The following is a 21321-nucleotide window of genomic DNA, read 5'->3' on the forward strand; positions in this document are numbered from 1 at the left end:
TCAGATTCTGTGTCTCCCTCTCTGACCCTCCCCTGTTCATGCTCTGTCTCTCTCTGTCTCAAAAATAAATAAATGTTAAAAAAAAATTTTTTTTTTAAAAAAGATCCAACTCTACGTTTATGAGACTTTAGATTTAAGGACACACATAGGCTGAACGTGAAGGTATTGTAAAAGATATTCCGTGCAAATGGTAACCAAAAGAGCAGGGGTGGTTATACTTACATTGAACAAACAGACTTTAAGTAAAAAACTGCCGTAAGAGAAAAAAAGTGGGTCACTATATAATGATTAAAGAGTCAATTTACTAACAAGAAAGAATAATTATAAATATATATGCACCCAAGCTCAGAGTACCTAAATATATAAAACAAACACTGACACTCTTAAGGGAGAAATAGAAAGCAATACAATTATATTCGGAGACTTTAAAGACTACACTTTCAATAATGAATAGATCTCTTCCACACAGAAAATTAATAAGGAAACAGCAGACTTGAATAACACTTTAGACCAAATGGACCTAAAAGAACATATAAAGAACATTCTACCCACCAGCCAGAGACTGTACATTCTTCTCAAGTACACACAGAACAATACCCAGGAGAGATCCCATACTAAGTCACAAAAAATTCTTAACTTTTGAAATCACCCCAAGTATCTTTTCTTACAACAGTGGAAGGAGATCAGAAATCAGTAACAAAAGGAAGACAGAAAAATCACAAATATATGGAGATAAACAAGACACTCTTGAACAGCCATTGGGTCAAACAAAAAATCATAAGGGAAATAGAAAATATATTGAGACAAACAAAAATGAAAACACTATATACCAAAATTTATGGGATGCAGTAAAAGTAGTACTAAGAAGGAAGTTTACAGCAATAAACACCTATATTAAAAAAGTAGAAAGATCTCAAATAACAACCTCATGTCACACTTCAAGGAATTAGAAAAATAACTAAGTCTGAAGTTAGGAAAAAAACAAAATAATAAAGATTAGAGCTTAAATGAAATAGAAAATATGAAGTAATAGAAGATATCAATGATACTAAGTTAAATTTTTAAAAAGATAAACAATACCAAGAAAACTTTAGGCTAATAAAAAGACGATGCAAATAAAATCATAAATGAAAGAGAAGGCATTAAAACCAATGCCATGGGAATAAAAAAGATGAAAAGGGACTATTACCCAATGATATCTTGAATATTCCACCAAAAGCACAGACAATAAAAGCAAAAATACATAAATAGGACTATATCAAACTAAAAAGCTGCTGCATGGCAAAGGAAACCATCAACAGGCAACTTATGGAACGGGAGAACATATTTGCAAAGAGTTTCTCTGATAAAGGGTTAATATCCAAAGTGTATAAAGAACGCTATAGCTCAACAGCATGAGAACCCAAATAATCTGATTAAAGGATGGGCGAAGACCTGAATGGACATTTCTCTGAAGAAGATTGACAAACGGCCAACAGCCATATGAAAAGGTCCTCAGCATCATTAATCATACTTTGATTTTCGAATGCAAATCAAAACTACAATGAGCTATCACCTCACACCTATCAGGATGGCTATTACTAAAAAAACCCACAAAAGATAAATTTTGTTGAAGATGTAGAGAAAGGAGAACTCTTGTATACTGTTGCTGAGAATGTAAATTGCTACTGCCATTATGATAAACAGTATGGAGATTTCTCAACAAATTAAAAATAGAAGTGCCACAGATCCAGCAATCCTATATATATAGGATTATATATAGATATATATATAGATATATCTAAAGGAACTGAAATCAGAATCTCAAAGAGATATCTGCATTGCCCTGTCCACTGAAGCATTATTCACAATAGCTAAGACATGGAAGCAATCTAAATGTCCACCAGCAGATGAATGGATAAAGAAAATAGGGCATTGATATACAATGGAAATTCCTTTAAAAAGGAGGGAAATCATGCCATTTGCCACAACCTGGTTAAATCTAGAAGATCTTATGCTGAGTGAGATCTACGCTAGTCAAATCCTTAGAAGCAGAGTGTGGAATGGTGGATTCAGACGCAGAACGGCTGGGGGGAGTGTGAATCAGGGATGCATTAGTGAAAGGTGCAAAGATTTCATTATACGAGATGAACAAGTCTTAGAGATCTACTGTGCAGTACAGTGCCTAGAGTTAACAGTGCTCTGTTACATACTCAACATTTTGCTTCGAGGCTACATCTTGTGTTAAGTGCTCTTATCACACTCACAAAAAAAATAATGTGGATTTGTCTGGCTACGGCATCTCAGTTCTGTTTTCATTTGCATTTCTCTAATAATGAATGGGTTTGAACATTTTTTCATATCCATAAGGGCTCTCTTTATACTGTTTTTAGTGAATTGTTTTTCAGGTCTTCCCCCCCTCCCCAGCCTAGAAAAAAAAATTCTTTATTAAATAAAGTCTGTACTCAACATGGAGCTTGAACTCACCACCCCAAGACCGAGAGCTGCATGCTCTATCTACTGAGCCAGCCAGGAGCCCCCTTTCTCCCCCTTTTAAAATTTACCTTTTGGTAGTGTGTTAACCAAATAGATACAAAATATTTACACGTCTGTGATACAGAAGTTTCCATTAGTTCCCAATTAGAATTAATCACTTAAAAAGGATTCATCATGGGGGTGCCTGGGTGGCTCAGTTGGTTAAGCCTCCAACCTCAGCTTAGGTCATGACCCCATGGTTCGTGAGTTCGAGCCCCGTGCCAGGCTCTGTGCTGACAGCTCGGAGCCTGGAGCCTGCTTTGGATTCTGTATCTCCTTTTCTCTCTACTCCTCCCATCTCTCTTTCTTTCTCAAAAATGAATAAACGTTACAAAAAAAAAAAAAAAAGGATTCATCATGCTATATACAGAGAAGTCAACGTTTACTTTCAAGAACTTTCTAAGAACATGTGATACATGGTTGTAAAACTTCATTTAATTTCTTCAAATGTAAATTAGATTAAAACCACATTAAGTGTCAAACCACAAAACAAAATGGATTATAAAATATCAACCCATTGGGTATTTTCTTAAAAACTTGTATCACAAGATAATGTCCAATTTATTAATACAAGTATTATTTTAAATGTTTTATTTATTTTTGAGAGACATAGAGACAGAGTATGAGTGGGGGAGGGGCAGAGAGAGGGAGACACAGAATCTGAAGCAGGTTCCAGGCTCTGTCAGCACAGAGCCCAATGTGGGGCTCGAAGTCACGAACCATGAGATCATGACCTGAGCCGAAGTCAGATGCTCAACTAACTGAGCCACCCAGGCGCCCCACAATTTATTAATACAAAACATCGCCATGTAATGAATTAATGGATGGCCAGTGTAAGAAAGCATTGCCTACAGGAAGAATACAAACAGATGTGAGAGTTAGGGACATTTAATGCCCAGCTCAGTGTTTAGGACTTGAACTTTGCTGCTACAAATATATAAACGTGAAAAACTGTTGGAAATGGTATGCTTTATGTCATGAGCTATTGCTCTTTCAAAATATTATCTTTGAATACTTCTTAACTATCTACTTAAATGGGTATGTGACAGGGGCGCTTGCGTGGCTCAGTTAAACGTCCGACTTTGGCTCAGGTCATGATCTCATGGTTCGTGGGTTGGAGCCCCACATCCGGCTCTGTGCTGACAGCTCAGAGCCCGGAGCCTGTTTCAGATTCTGTGCCTCCCTCTCTCTCTGCCCCTCCCCCACTCACTCTCTGTCTCCCTCTGTCTCAGAAATAAACAAACATTAAAAAAAATGGGTATGTGACAAATAATATAAAAGTAAAAAATAAAACAGTGTCATTTCATTACATATGTCTTACTCCTATCTTTTAGAGCTACAGCAATGACTGACATAAGAGGAACCGGAGATTCCTGACTCTAGTTGCAGCAGGATAGAAACTCAAGCAAAAATGTGGTGCTGCAAAGAGGGACTTGTGGTCTTACTTGTAGTTCACAACCAGTACTTTCACAAAAGATTAAAATTTTTAATCTCAAAAGATTAAGAAAGTAACCATCATGTTATGTCAAGGATCGTTTCAAGGCTCAGAAAAATTTACAGAGCTCTTTTTAAAATGAACTTGGAAGACAAAGCCACGGTAGGGAATGAAATAAAATGGAACAGAATTTTATCTAAAAAAAAAAAAAAAAAAGTAACTTCAGGATGGCAAGATTTTGCGATCAACTCACAATTTTCATTATTTTTACAGAAGTGTACTTCTGTGTCTCAAACTGTATTCCTGATGAATGTAAGCCAATCTGTGATGAACGCTTATTGTTCTCCTAAGACGACCAGAGAAAGCTTTAAGCAATCACAGTCTTTGAAAAGAAAAAGTAAGGGTCAAAGGCCGTTACCTTGAGAACAGAGTGGTTTCGACACCTACCCACTTACTTTTTTGCCATCCCCCTAGGTGGCAGTCATCCCACCGTGGACTGTAAGAAGAGAGGCTGTACGATGTCCTCCCTCAAGGACCACTTTACGGAGGATTGTGGAGGTTCCATGGCGTCAAGATCTCCACCAGGGAGGAGGAAACCCCACCCAGAAATGTAGCCATCTGAAGGGCACCAATCAAGTCATGATTACCTGGGTTAAAGTTATCTTAGCATTAGAGCTAAGCCACTAATTTTTGTATATGAGATGACAGAGGCAGAAGGTAATGCTGAATTGTTTAAGAGGAAAATACAAAACTTGATTGTAATCCTTCAGCCATACCATTTCTACCAACATTCTAACAACAAAAAGATCTTATACAGTGAAAATGATGTATGCGACAAGGTGACAATACTTTGAAAGCTGTGTTTGTTTTCTAAGCATAGTTGAAAACAGTGCAGGTAAGAATGGACACTGAAACTAGAAGTGAGTACCAAGCTTTTGCACTTAGTGGTGAGACTTGAGTGCTCATGGACAAATCAGTTCCCTCGGTGAATTTCCATTTCCTCTTCTGCAAATTGGCAATGCTTCTCCTCACCTCCCTTATTTATTTTTTGAGAGAGAGAGAGAGAGAGAGAGAGAGAGAGAGAGAGAGAGAGCGAGCGAGCACAAGCAAGCTTGGGAGGCACAGAGAGAGAGGGAGAGAGAGAATCCCAAGCAGGCTCCACACTCATCACGGAGCCTGATGTGGGGCTCGATCCCACAACCGTGAGATCATGACCTGAGCCAAAATCAAGAGTCAGATGTTTACTTGAGCCACCTAGGGGCCCCTATTATAAAGGCTTTTTATACATTATATTATTTGATCCTCAAAACAACCCTTCCAGAAAGGTAAATGGCATAATTATCCTTGCTTTCTATGTTAGCAAACACAGAGAGTTTACAGAACTTGCCCAAAGTCATACACTTCGTAGGTGTCAGGACAATAATTTGAATCTCAGTCAGCTGGAGTATAGAGACCAAGATCTTACACATGTAGATGCTTCTTAATCAACAATACTTGTCCTTCTATCTGTATGTCTATCATGTTGTGCAGATCAGACCACTGTTAATGTCTTCCGGTTTTTTCTTGCCAGAACATCTATTAATACTCCTTTATGTCTTTTCTAATTTATTTGAGGTCAGAAGCGTTTGATTAACTTTACCCTAAAAAATATAGTTAAAATTTATAATTTACAAAAAAAAGGTAACTGCATAAATGAGCAAAAAACAGTGAATCTGATTTTGAAATGCACTATGTGCTCATTTTTTTTTCCTCAGGAAGAGATCAGTTTGCAATCCTGTATTTTATAGACAATCTTGAAAGCTCTGGAGACAAGTCTAGTGTCTGGAAGATCCCCCAGCCCCAACATACACATACACAGAGAGCAATGTAACACTAAGGGGCCATATTCCAGAAATATGTATGCTCTTTTGAGGAACCAGTAGAATGGTCTAGAGGACGACACCTAAACCACTGTCAACCTAGCCATAGGTTTTTTATGGCTCTTTGGATTCAACAAAATCTCTCCCTCATTGGATTCATACATGAATATAAATATTGAAATAATCAAGAGAGAAAGCAAACTGAAAATATTTCAAAGCATATCTTAGGGGAAAGTACTTTTCAGAGGAAAGTACTCCTCTTATTATTATATAGTATTATATATGTTATATACACACAGTATTAAACATTACTAAATAATTAACAGACATTTTTGGTAGGCTATTGATGTTCATGGAATTCCATTTGAGAGTCACTGCAGCAAATGGAACTCTGTCTCTATAACTTTGCCATCTGAAAGCCACTTGCTGGTTATCTTCTTTCAAAATAAGGGACATTTGTTGGACCAGAGGCTAATCTAACCCAATAGTAAAACCACTCTAAAAAATGTTGGTTTATCTCACTGGCTATCGAGATACAAATACTACGTAATTAATACTAACTCAACGGTTGGGATTATTGTAGTTTAGTCAGTAGTCGGTAGGAAGCAGATCTCGTTCATGAACAAATAACCGTACTTTAAGATGCTCCTTGGATGTGCATGTTAGTGAGAAGAGTAGGGTCACACACAAAGTGGCAAAATAAATGGAGAAAAAATCAAATACCCTCTCTCTTCACGTTAGAATCCATCCAGAAACATCATCTGGTTCAGATACTGATGTTCATATGAGTGAGTGTATACACAAATACGTGTGTCCACCCTAACTCCTTTCCTGTCCTGCCTCCGTTGCCGGAGGAAGAGCCTGGGACACAGCCAGCTGAAGCACAAGAAGAATCGCCGATGTGCAGTGAACTGAGAGCGATCTGTGCCACAAATACCAAATTACTGCCAACATCCTTTTTTCTTACAGTGTCCCTGATATGACGGACAATATTACATTTCGATGATTTCAGCGACCTTAAATCTAGATCCTGCTGTAATCATGAGCAACAAAGGAACAACCTGAGCTGTGCTTGCACTGATGATGTTTCTTCTCTCCTCCCATCTACTGATATTTTCAGTACTCCACTCCCTTAGGCAGAGTCCTAGGATCCACCAGACAGCCAGGAAAGGAAGAGAATGAATGGAAAGGGGCATCCCCAGGCTTGCACCATAATCATCCCCTCTGTATTGCCATCCCTGCTATGATGCCCGGTATGAAACTTGGCAGCAGACCAGGGTAAGACAACTATTCTGCCCCTCCAGTCAACGAGAAATAACAATGTGGTTCACTGCAAAGCACCCAGGTCTGCAGTCCCATCACTAACCACCTGTGCATTTCTGGCAAGTCGCTCAACCTTTCTGGGTCAGTTTTCTTATCAGTCAAATGGCGCACGTGGAGACGGTGTGCTGGTGGGAGCCCAGGGCTTTCTCCTCAACATCTGGGTCCTCCCGGCATTGTCAAAGTGAGTGGCCTCTGGATGGACAGTTGACAGATCGGTTTGCCTACGTTTCTGGTCAGGCACAGTCTGGGCACTGGAATGTGGAGACAGCCTTAAAGATTTTCTGGAAAGGATCTTAAACTATCTTTTTAAAGAGAAAACAAGGTCAGAAATAAGGCCTCAAAAGAGAAGTGGAGAGGCCATCAGAGAGAAGGGAGGGCTGTTAAAAATGTGAAGAAGTGAAAACTGCTTGACTGGGAAATTGCTGCTAGAAACCACCTCTTAGCCCTGAAACTAAATTGCCACTGTGATAGAGGTACAGTAAAGGTAAAAGAAGCCTACACAGGAGCCAATGGGAGGGCTCTGTGAGGCAGACACATTGACCTCCACCAAGGGAGCCAAGCAGGTGCTCGTGCGGAGTAAAGAGACTCCAATGTGAACACCCAGCAGAATAAAGATCAGTGCAGAGTGCAGTCTACTAACTTACTCTGGAAATGACGTTAGCATCAGACCAATTCTCTCCCCAATACGGTTCAAAGAAAAAGTTGCTCTGCTGGTTACAAAAAGAAAAAGGCGGGGTGGTGCCTGGCTGGCTCAGTCAGTAGGTCATGCAACTGCTGATCTCAGGGTTGTACATTTCAGTCCCACAATGGGTGCAGAGATTACTTAAAAGTAAAATAAAAATCTTTAAAAAAAAAAAAAAAGAAAGAAAAGAAAAAGGCAAAAAAAAAAAAAAGGATAAAACCAAATCATCAAAACCTTTTCAAAAACCTTACTTAGATGGCCAGCAGTAATTATGCACACAATTATTAAGATACATTTATAGAAACGATACAACCAAGATAAGTCCATGCAAAGAAATAATCTTTAATTGTAAGGAGGAGAAGTAACTTGGCGTTAAAGTAACTATGATCAAAGTGGGTTCTATCTAATCTTCACTAAAAGAGTTATTTATTCCATGCTAGAAAAACAGTGGGAACAGCTTTACTCACCTCTCTTCCCTGATGGATTCCAAGAATTTGGAAGCATTGGGTAATGGAAAAGGCCATAGTGTTACAAAGCATTTTAAAAAGAGGTCATTATAATAATTTTATACTTCAGCATATAGTAGAGTGATATTTATGAGTTATAATTATCCATCTCGTCAACCATATTTTTGTGGATTACAAAATATTATTTACATTTTAATTATATTTTAATACATTACCTTTAACAAGCATTTAGTGACTGTGTGGAATAGACAACACTTAATCATTGCATTTAAAAGACAGGAGAGTAATTATTTTCCTTATGAGTACAGAAAAATTAAATGTTATTTTTGTGAAATGTAGGGGAATATTAGATGTACCCATTTAGGTGAAATACACTGAAGCTGAATATCCAATCAGAAATATTTTTTAATTCAAAAATGTCTAACACTCTGATGCTAATGCCTTTTAACAAAAGACAAAGACATCACACACGTATATCTCAGCATATAATCATTTTCATTGTAACATAGCAGTAGTACTAGCCTAGAGAAGATCCTCATGGGGATTCATTTCACATTATTGAAGCAGCTGTTTCTTCAGTTTAAAATAAAATATCCATAACAAGTTCACACATGACAGATGTAAGGTAAAAACTAGATTCCATAGTGTGAGCTAAAAGCAGATGTTTTGAATGATCATATTTATAATCAGATACCATAAATCTTAGTTACCTATAGTAAGGTTTCCTGAATATTCTTTTTTAAGAATTTGCTTAAAATGTACTTCCTATAGTTTCTCATATTTTTAAGAACTTGGCCTCATTACATATAAATGTTCTATAAAGTCTTATGTATCTGGGTTTTAAAAAACTCTTGCCCATTTCATGTGCTTCCTCAAGAATAAAAGCACTGTTAAGGCCCTGAAATTTATTATACTTACTTAAATCCATATATTTTCCAAACTGAATTCAAAGTCATAAAATTCTTTTTTTTTTTTTAATTTTTAATGTTTATTTTTGAGAGACAGAGCAGGAAAGGAGGAGGGGCAGAGAGAGAGGAAGACACAGAATCTGAAGCAGGCTCCAGGCTATGAGCTGTCAGCACAGAGCCCGACGTGAAGCTCAAACTCACAACTGTGAGATCATGACCTGAGCCGAAGTCAGAGGTTTAACCGACTGAGCCACCAAGGTGCCCCCTTTTGTTTGTTTTTTTTTTTTTAATACGCTCATGACTATTAAAAAGAGCAGCAGTTTTAAGTCTTAGAATAAGCAGTTGGCCCGGTGAAATACCACTCTACAGAGTGAATGTTAATACATAATTAAAACTTTTAACACTATAAAGAATGCAGGTTTAGTGAAAATTTAGAGAAAAGTTTGATGGTAAGAATAAAAGACTAATTATCAGTCATGTAGTTATCCATGTCTTCTACTTGATTTTGTTATAGTTTATCACTACTTTTCCTTTTGCATCTTGATTAATTTCCATTTCTAAACTAAAGCCATCCCAGCATGGGGGAGACGCAAGGAATCTGGCATCAGGAGATGGGTTTGTGTTCCAGCTCTGCTTCTGATTACCTGTACGTGTTTGGCAGATCCCATAAGTTCTCCCATGTTCCTCATAGAGTGACTGTTGTCAGGAACAGATAATAAATTATATACATCTACAGTCCCTCTGTAACATATAGGAATTGGATACCCAGGAAATGCACATACATTCTCAGTTTTTCTTACAGGTAGATGGCCAGCTACCTATCAAAGTCTACGGGCAGGCCACTTCTTCAGTGCTATTCCTACTATGGCAAAGCATCACGTGCAGCTTTATAGGACAGTTAAAGCAAGTCGTCACCTCCGCATGATGCTCTTCATTCTGCTGTAAGACTTCTATGCAGAGCTCTGCTAGGTGAAGGACCTCTTCCAGCTTTCTGGCAGGAGTTGCCTGGTTCATGGTCTCTATGTTAAAAAGAAATCATGATAATGTTACCTTGAAAAGAAAAAGCCAAACATACTCCAATATGTAATGAGGAGATCAGGGTGTTGAAGTAGAATAGAAAGCATATTTTTGAGAAATAAGAGATGCAAAAAATACAAATAAATACATTCTTAAAAAAAAACAAAAACAGTTCACCAGATTGTAGAAAATATTTCCCTCACAAAGCAATCACAGAACTGCAAGTGCTTTGCCATTTAATATATAAGAACAGGTGCATCAGCACATTAGATGCTCAACTTCTGCAACAAACAAGTTACTATTCTCCTCAAGGTCAGGAACACAAAGACAGACGATACTGTAGTCTTTTCCTTCTCTCTGTATTGTATTATCAATACAATACCATTCTCACCAGATGAGTCATTCCTGACATTAGCAAAAACCATGGTTTTTTGTTGCCATTTAAATTCTCAGCCTGAAATGTTTATAGTTTACATTGATCTTAAATTCAAGAAATATAAAGCCACCTAAAACAACTTGGACATCCTGCGATTAACTGATTCCTCCCCCTCCCCCGCCCCATCCTTCCATGTCTGCCATTATGCCACCCACTGCCCTCCTCCAACTGGAGAGGGGTGGGGAGGAGTTCTTTGAAGCTGAAGGTTCTCTCAGCATTAGGGAAACTGGTATAAAAAGGCAAGGCCACAATAAGATTAAGTACAGCTACCTGAAATTCAGCAACAGAGAAGGAAAAGCAGTTGATTTTAGAGATAGAACAAACTGGCAGAAATCAGCAGTGCCTCGTATAATGAAACTGTTTCAAACTGAATGTGAAGAACAGAGTTTTGAACAAGCACACTGAAGATAAACACTGTCTTACGTTCATGGACTCTTTGTCCCAGTAAGGAGGTTGTAAAGAAGGGAAATAAAATTTTCAGGAAAAGGGCTTTTTCTTTTTAAAATGTTTATTTTGAAAGAGAGAGAGGGTGAGCACACGAGTGCACAAGGACCAGGGGAGGGGCAGGGAGCAAGGTGAGAGAGAATCCCAAGCAGGCTCTGCACTGTCAGCATAGAGCCTGATGTGGGGGCTCGATCCCACAAACTGGGAGACCAAGACCCGAGCCAAAATCAAGAGTCTTACACTTAACTGCCTGAGCCACCCAGGCGCCCTGAGAAATGGCTTTTTCTGCGGAACCTAAAGGAGTTCTGATTTTTGGCAATGGATATTTTCCTTCAACTTCTTCCTAAAACTTCAGCCTTAAACTTGAAAGGCACTCTTCCAATTGCTCTTATTTCCAAGGGCTGTACAATGAGGCAGTGAAACACTGCTTACGGCTGGTGCTTGCTCATTAAACATTTATTATAAGCGTACTACAGGTCACAGTGTGATAGATGTGGGGGTTTCCATCCCCCAACCCTGCACTCATTCTCCTAAACTTCCCTGCAGGATGGAAAGCCACCGCTTGTCTGTGACAGGGGTCAAGAGCGGAAAGCCAGTCTGCCAAACACCACATAATTGAGTGTCCCTACATGTTCTTAAGCTGTGAGGAGGAGGGGGTGTAAGCCATGTCCCTGATCTGTAACAACTCAGACTCCAAAATCACTACTGAAAAGGATCCTTAGACATCAACTATCCAATCTTCCACCTGTTTCACGATCACTTCAAAATCCTCAAAAGAGGGTGAAGTCAAGGAGATCATGGCTTTGCACAATCATCTCCTCCATTTGGGGGCAGCTCTAGCTACTACAGTCTGATGAGAAAGACAAGCTCCTTAAGAAAAGTTTGAAAACAACGCAGAGCAAACACAGCAGTAACGTAGACGTGAGAGCAGCCGAGAACAGGTGGGTTTGGAGGGAGGAATCAGCAGGAAGGTAAGCAGAACCTGAAGCAGGTCCTAAAGGAGTAACAAATGACCTGGTAGGTAGAGGACAGGTTTCTAGAAATGTCTCTATGACAGAGAGGTGCGTTTCAGAGGAAGATAATGATTACAAATGTTACCACTTATTGAGAGTCAATTATGTGTCAGGCATATAGCACCAGGCACTTTCCATGCATCACCACACTAATTTCCCTAACAGCTTTGTTTGGTTATTTCTTCATCTAACTTACAGATAAGGAAACAAGCCTGGAAGGATGAAGTGCAACAGCTAGCAAGTGGAAAAGGGGAGAACTGAACTTAATGTGGGCTCTTACCACTTCTGCTTTGCCCCTGCCTGGCTGGAGTGCAAACATGCAGGAGAATAATAGGTGATGAGTTTGGGTTCGGACTGTGGCAGGCTTTAAGTAAGATCATAAGTACACTGGATAACTATATCCTACGTATAACACAGCAAGCGTTGCTTTGCAAGGCTTCAGATTAAATTGATTTTAGGAAAATGTATTTGTGGTTGTGCAGAAAAAGGAAGGATTGGTGAGGCTGTGTGACCAGGATTCCAAGGGTCAGGTCTAGCAATATGGAGAACTATGGGAAGATGGTAAGAGGAGGGCGCAGGGATGCTTTGAAGAACAAATTTGCAAGCCCTTGAAAGTTACTAGAAATTGCAGGCCAGAGAGGAGAATGACTCTGAGGTTTGGAGACTGTGTGGCTCAGGAAATGAGGAATGCATGGTTGTAAAACCAGGGAATGGGTCTCCAATGGGGCGTCCTATATATTTTAGGACTGCCATATATGTATCAGTTAATGATTCTAAACTAAAAAGACAACTAAGTCATGTAAAATCTGCCCACACAGGGAGTTAAGACATCTGGATTCTCTGCCTAGAAAACCCCTACTCATCATTGAAGATACAACTTTAATGTTGCCTTAAATGTGGGACCTTCTTAAAGTTCTAGGGCTGAATGAGTTGCTCCTTCCTCCGAGTTCCCCTCTTAGGGGCTTATGAGTCTATGCCCAGATCCAAGTCAGAAACTAGATCTCATTATCTTGTACCCTCAATATTTTGAATAGGCTTTGGACCATCACAGATAACTAATGAAAGTTTATTGATGATGCAAGAATATACCTTTTTGGGAAAAACTGTGTTAAAAGTAAATACCCAAATCACTTAACTTTGTGTACAACTGCAAATTGCTCCTGTCACTAACATGACAAGGGTGACAGAATCGGCAAGTCCACCAATGAAATGTGGCTGCAGTTTGAGAATAATGCTCAAAAATCTGATGAATGCTGTATTCTTAGAGAAAGACATATTTGTAAAAGGGTTATCAAAATAATTTTTAATTCTCGAGAGCATATCACTTACATTCCTTAATTTTTCCATCTTTAGATTGAAGGTATTGAATTAAGTTGAGGATTCTCAACCCAAGGGATTTAGAGATTAGGAACAGGTTTTAGGGCACAGCCTTAAAATTATTTGCTAAGTTTTGGGTATGAAGGCACTGCGGGGAGAGAGGGATCATACCTTTCAGGTTCTCAAAGTGGTTCATAAACTAAACAAATGCTAACAGTCACCAAATCCTATAATCTCTACAATTCCTTCTAGCTAAGAAATTCTATGCTTCCTATAAACATAAATGTTGGGCTTTCTCTACATTGGATTGTGTTAAACATATTTCTATGTTTATATCGTGTGCTTTTCATAAGGAAATAGAAAAGCAACAAAATTTATTATCACAAAAGAACTTACTTTCCTACCTTCTTTATTACATTATTTACTGAATCCTTACAACCATTCTGCAAGTTAGAAAATAATGGCCCCCATTTCCATATTAAGAGAGTCCTTGGAGGGGTTAAAGAAGGTGTCCAAGGTCATACAGGATACCGGCTGAGAATGGATTAAAATCTTACCTCTGATGTCAGGTAAGCGGCAATAACACAAGGACTGAATCCTTTTTAATTTTCAATTCTTTGAATAGGAATCACACATACACTCGACTGACTGTATACGTTCAATAGAAGCTTCTGAAATGGCTGCAGGTTTGAAGAGTTTATTAAGTCACCATATCCTTAGCCACAAGTATGCAATAATGGAAAATAATCACAGAAAGAACCTGAAAACTTGTTTCTGTTTACAGGTGCCTATGTCAAAACCAGCTTTTACATTTGACACTATCTTAAGTAAAAACTTGGAGAGTACCCTGTGTCCTTCTGAAACTTAAAAACAGTTTAAAACATTTTATTTTTTCCAGACTAAATTTACTGAGAAGAACTTTGTACTTGAACATAATGGCCACTCTAATACTTTAAATAAATAGCATTTTTATCAAGTACACTGTGTATACCATCTCTGGCTGTCACTCATTTGACTACAGCCAAGAAGTTTAATGCATGTCTATAGTCAGAACTCTATTAGATAACAAGGTTATCAATGGCTCCATTAAGAATCTGAACACTGAATATTTGAGAATTCCTCCTCGAAATGTTCACTTTCTGTAACATCTTCACAGCATTACATATGTCTCTATATTCAAGCTTCGCACCAAGCTGATGATTGTTGTAATACATTTCAAATAGTGTCATTTGAAACAAATATGCCCAAAGTAGCAAGGTTGCTTGATGACTTTTCAATGCACTGCTCTTGGGGACAAGCTTTCTTCATTTTGCACCACTTTTAATTTTCTACAGTTAACACTCCCTGACTGGTCAAAGCAATTCCTTTTCATTATAGCTCTGTACATTGAAGAAAATATCTCAGCAGAAAAAAGGTAAGGAGGTAGAGAAGACAGCTTGACTATTTTGTTTTAGCAGGCTTTAGGCTTTAATTCTGTTCCCTATTGCATACTCTTAGCATATTCTCCCCAGCTGCCTCCCTTCTAGCCGTTTCCTGTCAAAATCCTTAGTGGTGGACACACAGTGATGCTCAGAGTGAAGGTTGCAAGGGAACCTGGGGAGAAGACCAGTAAGATCATTTCAGTCCCCCCTTTCCCCCATATAGGATATGGAGAAATTTGTAAGGTATTTGACCTTAAGTCTTAACAGACTTATATCTATACTTGCAACCAAATGATAAAGATGGTGTTGGATAAAGGGACTATGGCAATAATGCTACCATAATACTTCTCTCCCTTGCGTCTAGGTCATGATAACCAGCTAGAGTACATCAAAAAGTAATTCCTATATACAAACTAAGATTTCTTGCCTGGTTCCTCAACATCCCCAGATTTTGTGACCCTGAATTTGAGTCAACATTTATTGCCTGGAAGGTAGTCTACTAACAACTAAGGGGATATGATGATGAACAAGGTAATATTTCAGGCTTCAAAGAAATTATTTGTCTTTCTCTCTTGGCAGATTATATGGTATAGAGGATAGCTCTATACCATAGGTTTTTGGTCAATATGAGGAAGTTCTGCTATAAAGCTCTGATACAGAGGGAATTAAATGGACTCAACATGCAAGAAAAGCATTATTATCTTGCAAGATATATGATCAAAGATACGTCAATAGGAAGGCTTTAAGTTGCTCATAGGTAACATAAGGAGATCTTCAGAAATAAAAGCTTCTTTTAGTGAGTCTGTGAGGTCAGAAACTTTAGATCAGAGAAAGTCAGCAGCAGTCTAACTGCTTTACATATAGTGTAATCACGATTTCAGGAATGGAATTTAGGGATTCATCACTTATACGTAACACTTATATATAACAGTGCTCATCCCAACAAGTGTCCTCCTTAATGCCCATCGGCCATTTAGCCCATCCCCCCCAACACCCCCTCCAGAAACCCTCAGTTTGTTCTCTGTATTTAGGAGTCTCTTATGGTTTGTCTCCTTGTTTTTATATTATTTTTGCTTCCCTCCCTTTATGTTCATCTGTTTTGTATCTTAAATTCCTCATATGAGTGAAATCATATATTTATCTTCCTCTGACTTATTTTGCTTAGAATATACTCAATTCCATCCATGTTGTTGCAAATGGCAAGATCTCATCACTTTTGATCACTGAGTAATATTCCATTGTATATACATACCACATCTTCTTTAGGCATTCATCAGTCTATCAACAGTTGGGCTCTTTCCATACTTTGGTTATTGTTGACACTGGGGTGCACGTGCACTTTTGAAACAGCACTCCTGTATCCTTTGGATAAATACATCATAGTTGCAACTGCTGGGTCGTAGGGTAATCTGATTTTTAATTTTTTGAGGAACTTCCATACTGTTTTCCAGAGTAGCTGCACCAGTTTGCATTCCCACCAACAGGGCAAGAGGGTTCCTCTTTGCATCCTTGCCAACATCTGCTGTTGCCTGAGTTGTTAATTTTAGCCATTCTGACGGGTGTGAGGTAGTACATCATAGTAGTTCTGATTTGTATTTCCCTTGGCTCAAGGAATGTCTACTGACTCTAGTCTGTCCCTAATTGTAACCTTAACTCTTATTGGTGTTAATGTTCTCCCACTTTGCATGATCCAGACTGATGACTCAATTGGAAAGTCTAAAATTTATTGAGGTCTTCTGACCTATCCTCTGGCTCTAGCACAGCAACCTGTGGTGAGTGAGGGTGCCAGAGCCTAACACGACCAGGCTTCTTCAAGTCCTAATCCCAGCCAGATCTCCATGCTCATGGGATTTCTCATCCTGAGAGGGAAAGGTGGGTAAGAGAGCAAATTCTTCCTTATTAGGCAAAACTCCCTCTTGAAACCTGTCTGCCACTTTCAGAACTCGTGACTAGATGACTCCGGGGGGAACCCTGAGTTAGCCACGTAGAGGAAACAGGATAGAACATGCTAAGAAGACTGCCTCAGAATCTAGGGGAGAAGCAGTTTCTAAAACTAAACTCTACTTCCCCAACTCTTCAGGGCCAACCTGACTCAACCTTGCCCAGTATCTGACTCCCCAAGACATGGTACTCTCAGCTAATGCAAGAGAATAGCATTAACATGGATCCCTTCCTGCATTGTCTGATGGCAACCTAAATGTTAGTACAGTTTTGAGAGTGCTGGAATACATCCATCGCTGCAGTCGATGACTGGAATAGCTTCCGTATAGATCTGTGGTTCTCAGCTTCGGCATGCACCAGAACCTCCCGGAGAGCTTGTTAAACACGGATTCCCTGGCATCACCCTCTGAATTTCAGATTCCGTAGATCTTGTTTGGGACCCAAGAATCTGCATTTCCTACAAGTTCCTAGGAGTTGCCAATGATGCCGCTTTGGGGAATGCACTTTGAGAACTACCAGTGTTTATGAAAAACAAACATATACCACGGTGACCCGTAGGAACTTCAGATTATTTCGTTTACCTGAAATCAAGCTACCTCTTTGTATAAATTTCATTTTAGGGGGAAAAAAAGGTGACTTTTTCTGTAGAATCTGAACACATCTTGCTTTTCTGTCATGTTATTCAGTAGGATGGCGTACATATTTGAACAATTCTGTGTGAATGAAAATATCTGGAATGTTATGGCCTCCCTACAGCTGTTTAAAATCCCTGAGAGTACTAATACCATGGATGTTTGAAAACAATAGGTCTGTGGCCTAATTCCAAGAATCCCTTGGGTATTAACTTCCTTAATAACCCTGCCATTTAAAGCAACAGTTGCAGTTAATACCTCTGGAATTAACCATGCTAATGATACAGCACTTTGGAGTAATTGTTCTGTTGTGACAGTCACATTAGCTACTTTACCTGGATTATCTCTCCCCTCAGTAAATTCATTTTTAAGCCAATGGTCAACTCTGGATCAAAGGAGATTGGCCACTGGAGTATAGGCCCATAGCAGCCAGAATGGACCCAAACCGAACAAATGCAGAAGCCAAGAACAAGTGGAGATTCAGGGGTAATGGGCCATAAAAAGATACATATGTGAGGTAGACATCAGTGAGGTTTTGTGAGACTTTCTTCAGGAGGAATACGGCAACATAGTCTCCTCTTAAGATCTTAAAATAAGGGGTGATGGTGATGGAATCAGAGAAACATTAGTAGGCTTAAATTGTCACAGGCTTTTATAGTTATGTGATTTGTAAGAGTGGAGAAACACAGACACCTTGGCTTGATTTTATTAAAGTTGTCCTTTTAGGGGCACCTGGGTGGCTCAGTCAGTTGAGCATCTGACTTCGGCTCAGGTCATGATCTCATGGTTGGTGAGTTTGAGCCCCGCATTGGTCTCTGTGCTGACAGCTCAGAACCTGGAGCCTACTTCGGATTCTGTGTCTCCCTCTCTCTCTGCCCGCACCCCCGCCCCCCGCCCGTTCATGCTCTCTCAAAAATAAACACTTAAAAAGTTAAAAAAAAATAAAGTTGTCTTTTTAACTATTGTGATGCTGGCTTTCAAGTTTGTGAAGAAGGAAGATCCAGGATCTCACAGGGAAAAAAAAAAAATATCTTCATAGGATTGCTGGCTGAGAGGACTATGAAGGCTTGACAGAGGAAAAAAAACTTTCTGCAATGTTTATTTAACTCTGTTCAGCTCTGGTTAGAAATATGTTGCAGGATTTTAATGACAGCATAAAATTTTTCCATGGAGAATTCTGCCTAACTGTGTAACAGGGGTTTTCCTAAAGACTGGTCTTTATAGCTATCCCGTTATATAGCCTATACATCTATCATACATATATCTCACACACACTGATATATATTCAGCAGCTGAAACTGATAAATGGTCTCCTTGGTTTTAGTGCTCCTTATCCTCTCAACAGAATACAGATTCAGAAATTGATCTCAGTTATAATAACTGCCAGGCCAGTACTAAATTATCACATAATTAAGGGCTATAGCATCTTAAATTTCATGCCTAGTTCTTGTCTTCTAATTACATTTACTTAAAATAGCGTTTTCTTGGTCATTTGTTACATTCACGCATCAAAGAAGTACCATCACACCTCCACTCTCCCATCCTCCTCCTGCCCCTTAAACTCTCTTTCATTCTCAGGGAGAAGCTCTGCCCGTGAACAGTCAGGCAAAGCAGGATCCTGGAGGTAGTGGTGATGACGGGCAATGAGGAGGGTGAAAAGTCAGGACTGCAGAGGCTGGCCAGTGGGAGGCAAGCTGAAGAAGGAAAGAGAACAGTATGAAAGATCTATTTTGAAAAGATTTGTAGCCTTGGGTACTAAGAAATGAGTCAAAGATCTTGATGTCTGTATGTATCTCTGTCTCCTTTGAGATATAAACAAGATGGGGTAGGGCAGCCAACTAATGCGTTAGTGGTGATATCTGATGCTTAGATTTGGAGAATGTCTCCTACTTGGACAAGTGTAAAGACCAGGTGTAGAGAGGCAGGTTGGGCTTGGTGATATCTTGAATGTTTCTACAATTTTAACATCCTGGGTCTGCCAGCCACTGTGAAAATGTGTGTAAACAAAATGCCTCTGGGGTATTTTTACAGGTTTATCCTTTTGAAATAAAAAAGGATCTGGCATTGCAGACACTCATTAGGCCTTTTAATTTAGCTCTTGAAGCTATACGGCCACTTAGTTCCGGCCGATAGGTAATAACCTCTGATTTCTAAAACTATTCACCTGTCCAGGCTCTGAGTACTTACAAACTCTATTGAGCTATCAAGAGGTGAAATCTGTCAGTTTGCATTACTCTGGTTTTGTCCAACTGGAAAAGACTTTTTAATACATCTAAACTACTCAGATTAACAAGGTGCTGCAGGAGCCACAGGGCTATATGTCACTTGGTTTACCTGTTGACACACGTTAGTAAATAAATGAAAAGGTCACCAAACAGTGGGTTTCAAACTATGGATTTAGAGAATGATAAATTCTACCAAATGGCTCATAAGAAAACTTGCTATTCCAAGGCTGCATTTATCTGTGCACCACATTCCATGTGAAAGTAAAAAAAAAAATAAAACATGACACATTGTCAAGTGAGCTGAGTAAACTGACATCCTTTTTGAGACCTTTTAGGGAACAGGTGTTGAACACTTGTAATGAGATTTCCATGCATCTTCGGAGGAAGGAGAGAAGACTTTAGCAAGAGCTGTTCAGAGTGTTAGAGATCATGGCTGAGGGAATAATTCCTGGTAAGGGGCACACTGAAGGAGACATTACATAAATGCTTGGTTTTTCTCAGGAGGTGCTTATGTTCTGGTTAAGAATTTCTACAGAAGGCAAATATTCATCAAAGAGAAGGTTTGGGGGGAAGATAATGTTTTTCCAGTTCGTGGGCAATCTGGGATATATTCAATTAAGTACTCTTGATGCATTATTTTGTGTAGCTCCCTTATATTATCTTCTGAATTTTTCTCTCTTGCAACTGGGAATCAGTAGGATTCATGGAAGCTTTCACGGCATCACTTCAGAGCAGCCAAGTATTTTTCTCAAGGATAGATGGTTAGCTGACAATTCTATGTAGAAAATGAAGTAACTACACTGGAACATGCTAGGTTTTATCAGAAAGTTAAAAACAATTTTGCTACATATCTCAGATACCAGACAAGCTTGAGAAATTACCAAGGAAGCAAAACGGTAAAAACATTAGTTGGGGATAGTTACAATAAAGAGAAATACCAGGGAGCCTGGGTGGCTCAGTCAGTTAAGCGTCTAACTTTTGACTTTGGCTCAGGTTATGATCTCGTGGTTGTGAGATCAAGCCCCACGCTGGGCTTTGAGCTGATAGCTTGGGGCCTGCTTGCGATTCTCTCTTCCTCTCCCGACTCGTTCGCTCTCAAACTTTCAAAAAAATAAAGAGAAACACTAAATCCATAGCAGTAGACATTTTCTTCATTACATTGAAGTTTCTGATCTCTCTGGAGGCCATGCTTCCACCAGAGAGGGATTCAGTTTATTTTTTGTCCATTTAGTAAGCCCTTCTTTCTAGCATCATCTTCCAAACAGTCCATCCTTTCCCCACTGGTTTATGGTCCATTTTATTATGGATGAAGCACAGCAGGCTCCCATCGGTACATGAGCCTGTAGATTCTTCTTCACAGGCTTTGGTGATAGTTTTGTAATCTTAGTGTCGGCCAAGGCAAGTCTCCATGCGTTTTATTTTAAGTTGACTTATTCAGTATCCTTTATTCTTCCACTTATATTTTCAATTTATTACGTTCTTAAAAAAAAAACACCTCTGGAATTCCAACAGACACTGCAATTAATTTATACATTTGGGGGGAGAGTTTAAATATCATACTGTCAAGTCCTCTCTCTTAAGGGCAAGGACTATCTTACATCTATTTAGATCTCTCTTTATGACTCTGAGTTTCAAAATTTTCTTTAGAGGTCTAGGAAGTTTTGCATGTTTTTGGCAAAGTTAATTC

At 39.1% G+C, this 21321-nt stretch overlaps 1 protein-coding gene across 19 annotated transcripts in view; it reads right to left on the bottom strand.

Annotated features, from left to right (window-relative positions):
• CADPS2 (calcium dependent secretion activator 2) overlaps positions 1-21321 on the bottom strand; it is a 540583-nt gene that overhangs the window by 84897 nt on the left and 434365 nt on the right. For 12 of the 19 annotated variants that reach the window (XM_043589367.1, XM_043589371.1, XM_043589363.1 and 9 more), the window contains 2 exons: positions 10104-10207; positions 8281-8289 (listed from right to left, as the gene is read on the bottom strand). In XM_043589367.1, the coding sequence (XP_043445302.1) occupies positions 8281-8289; positions 10104-10207 (113 nt within the window). The remainder of the gene's footprint in view (positions 1-8280; positions 8290-10103; positions 10208-21321) is intronic. The other 7 variants (XM_043589377.1, XM_043589375.1, XM_043589373.1 and 4 more) reach the window with 1 other exon arrangement.

This window comes from Prionailurus bengalensis, chromosome A2, assembly GCF_016509475.1.
Source record: "Prionailurus bengalensis isolate Pbe53 chromosome A2, Fcat_Pben_1.1_paternal_pri, whole genome shotgun sequence".
NCBI lineage: Eukaryota > Metazoa > Chordata > Mammalia > Carnivora > Felidae > Prionailurus > Prionailurus bengalensis.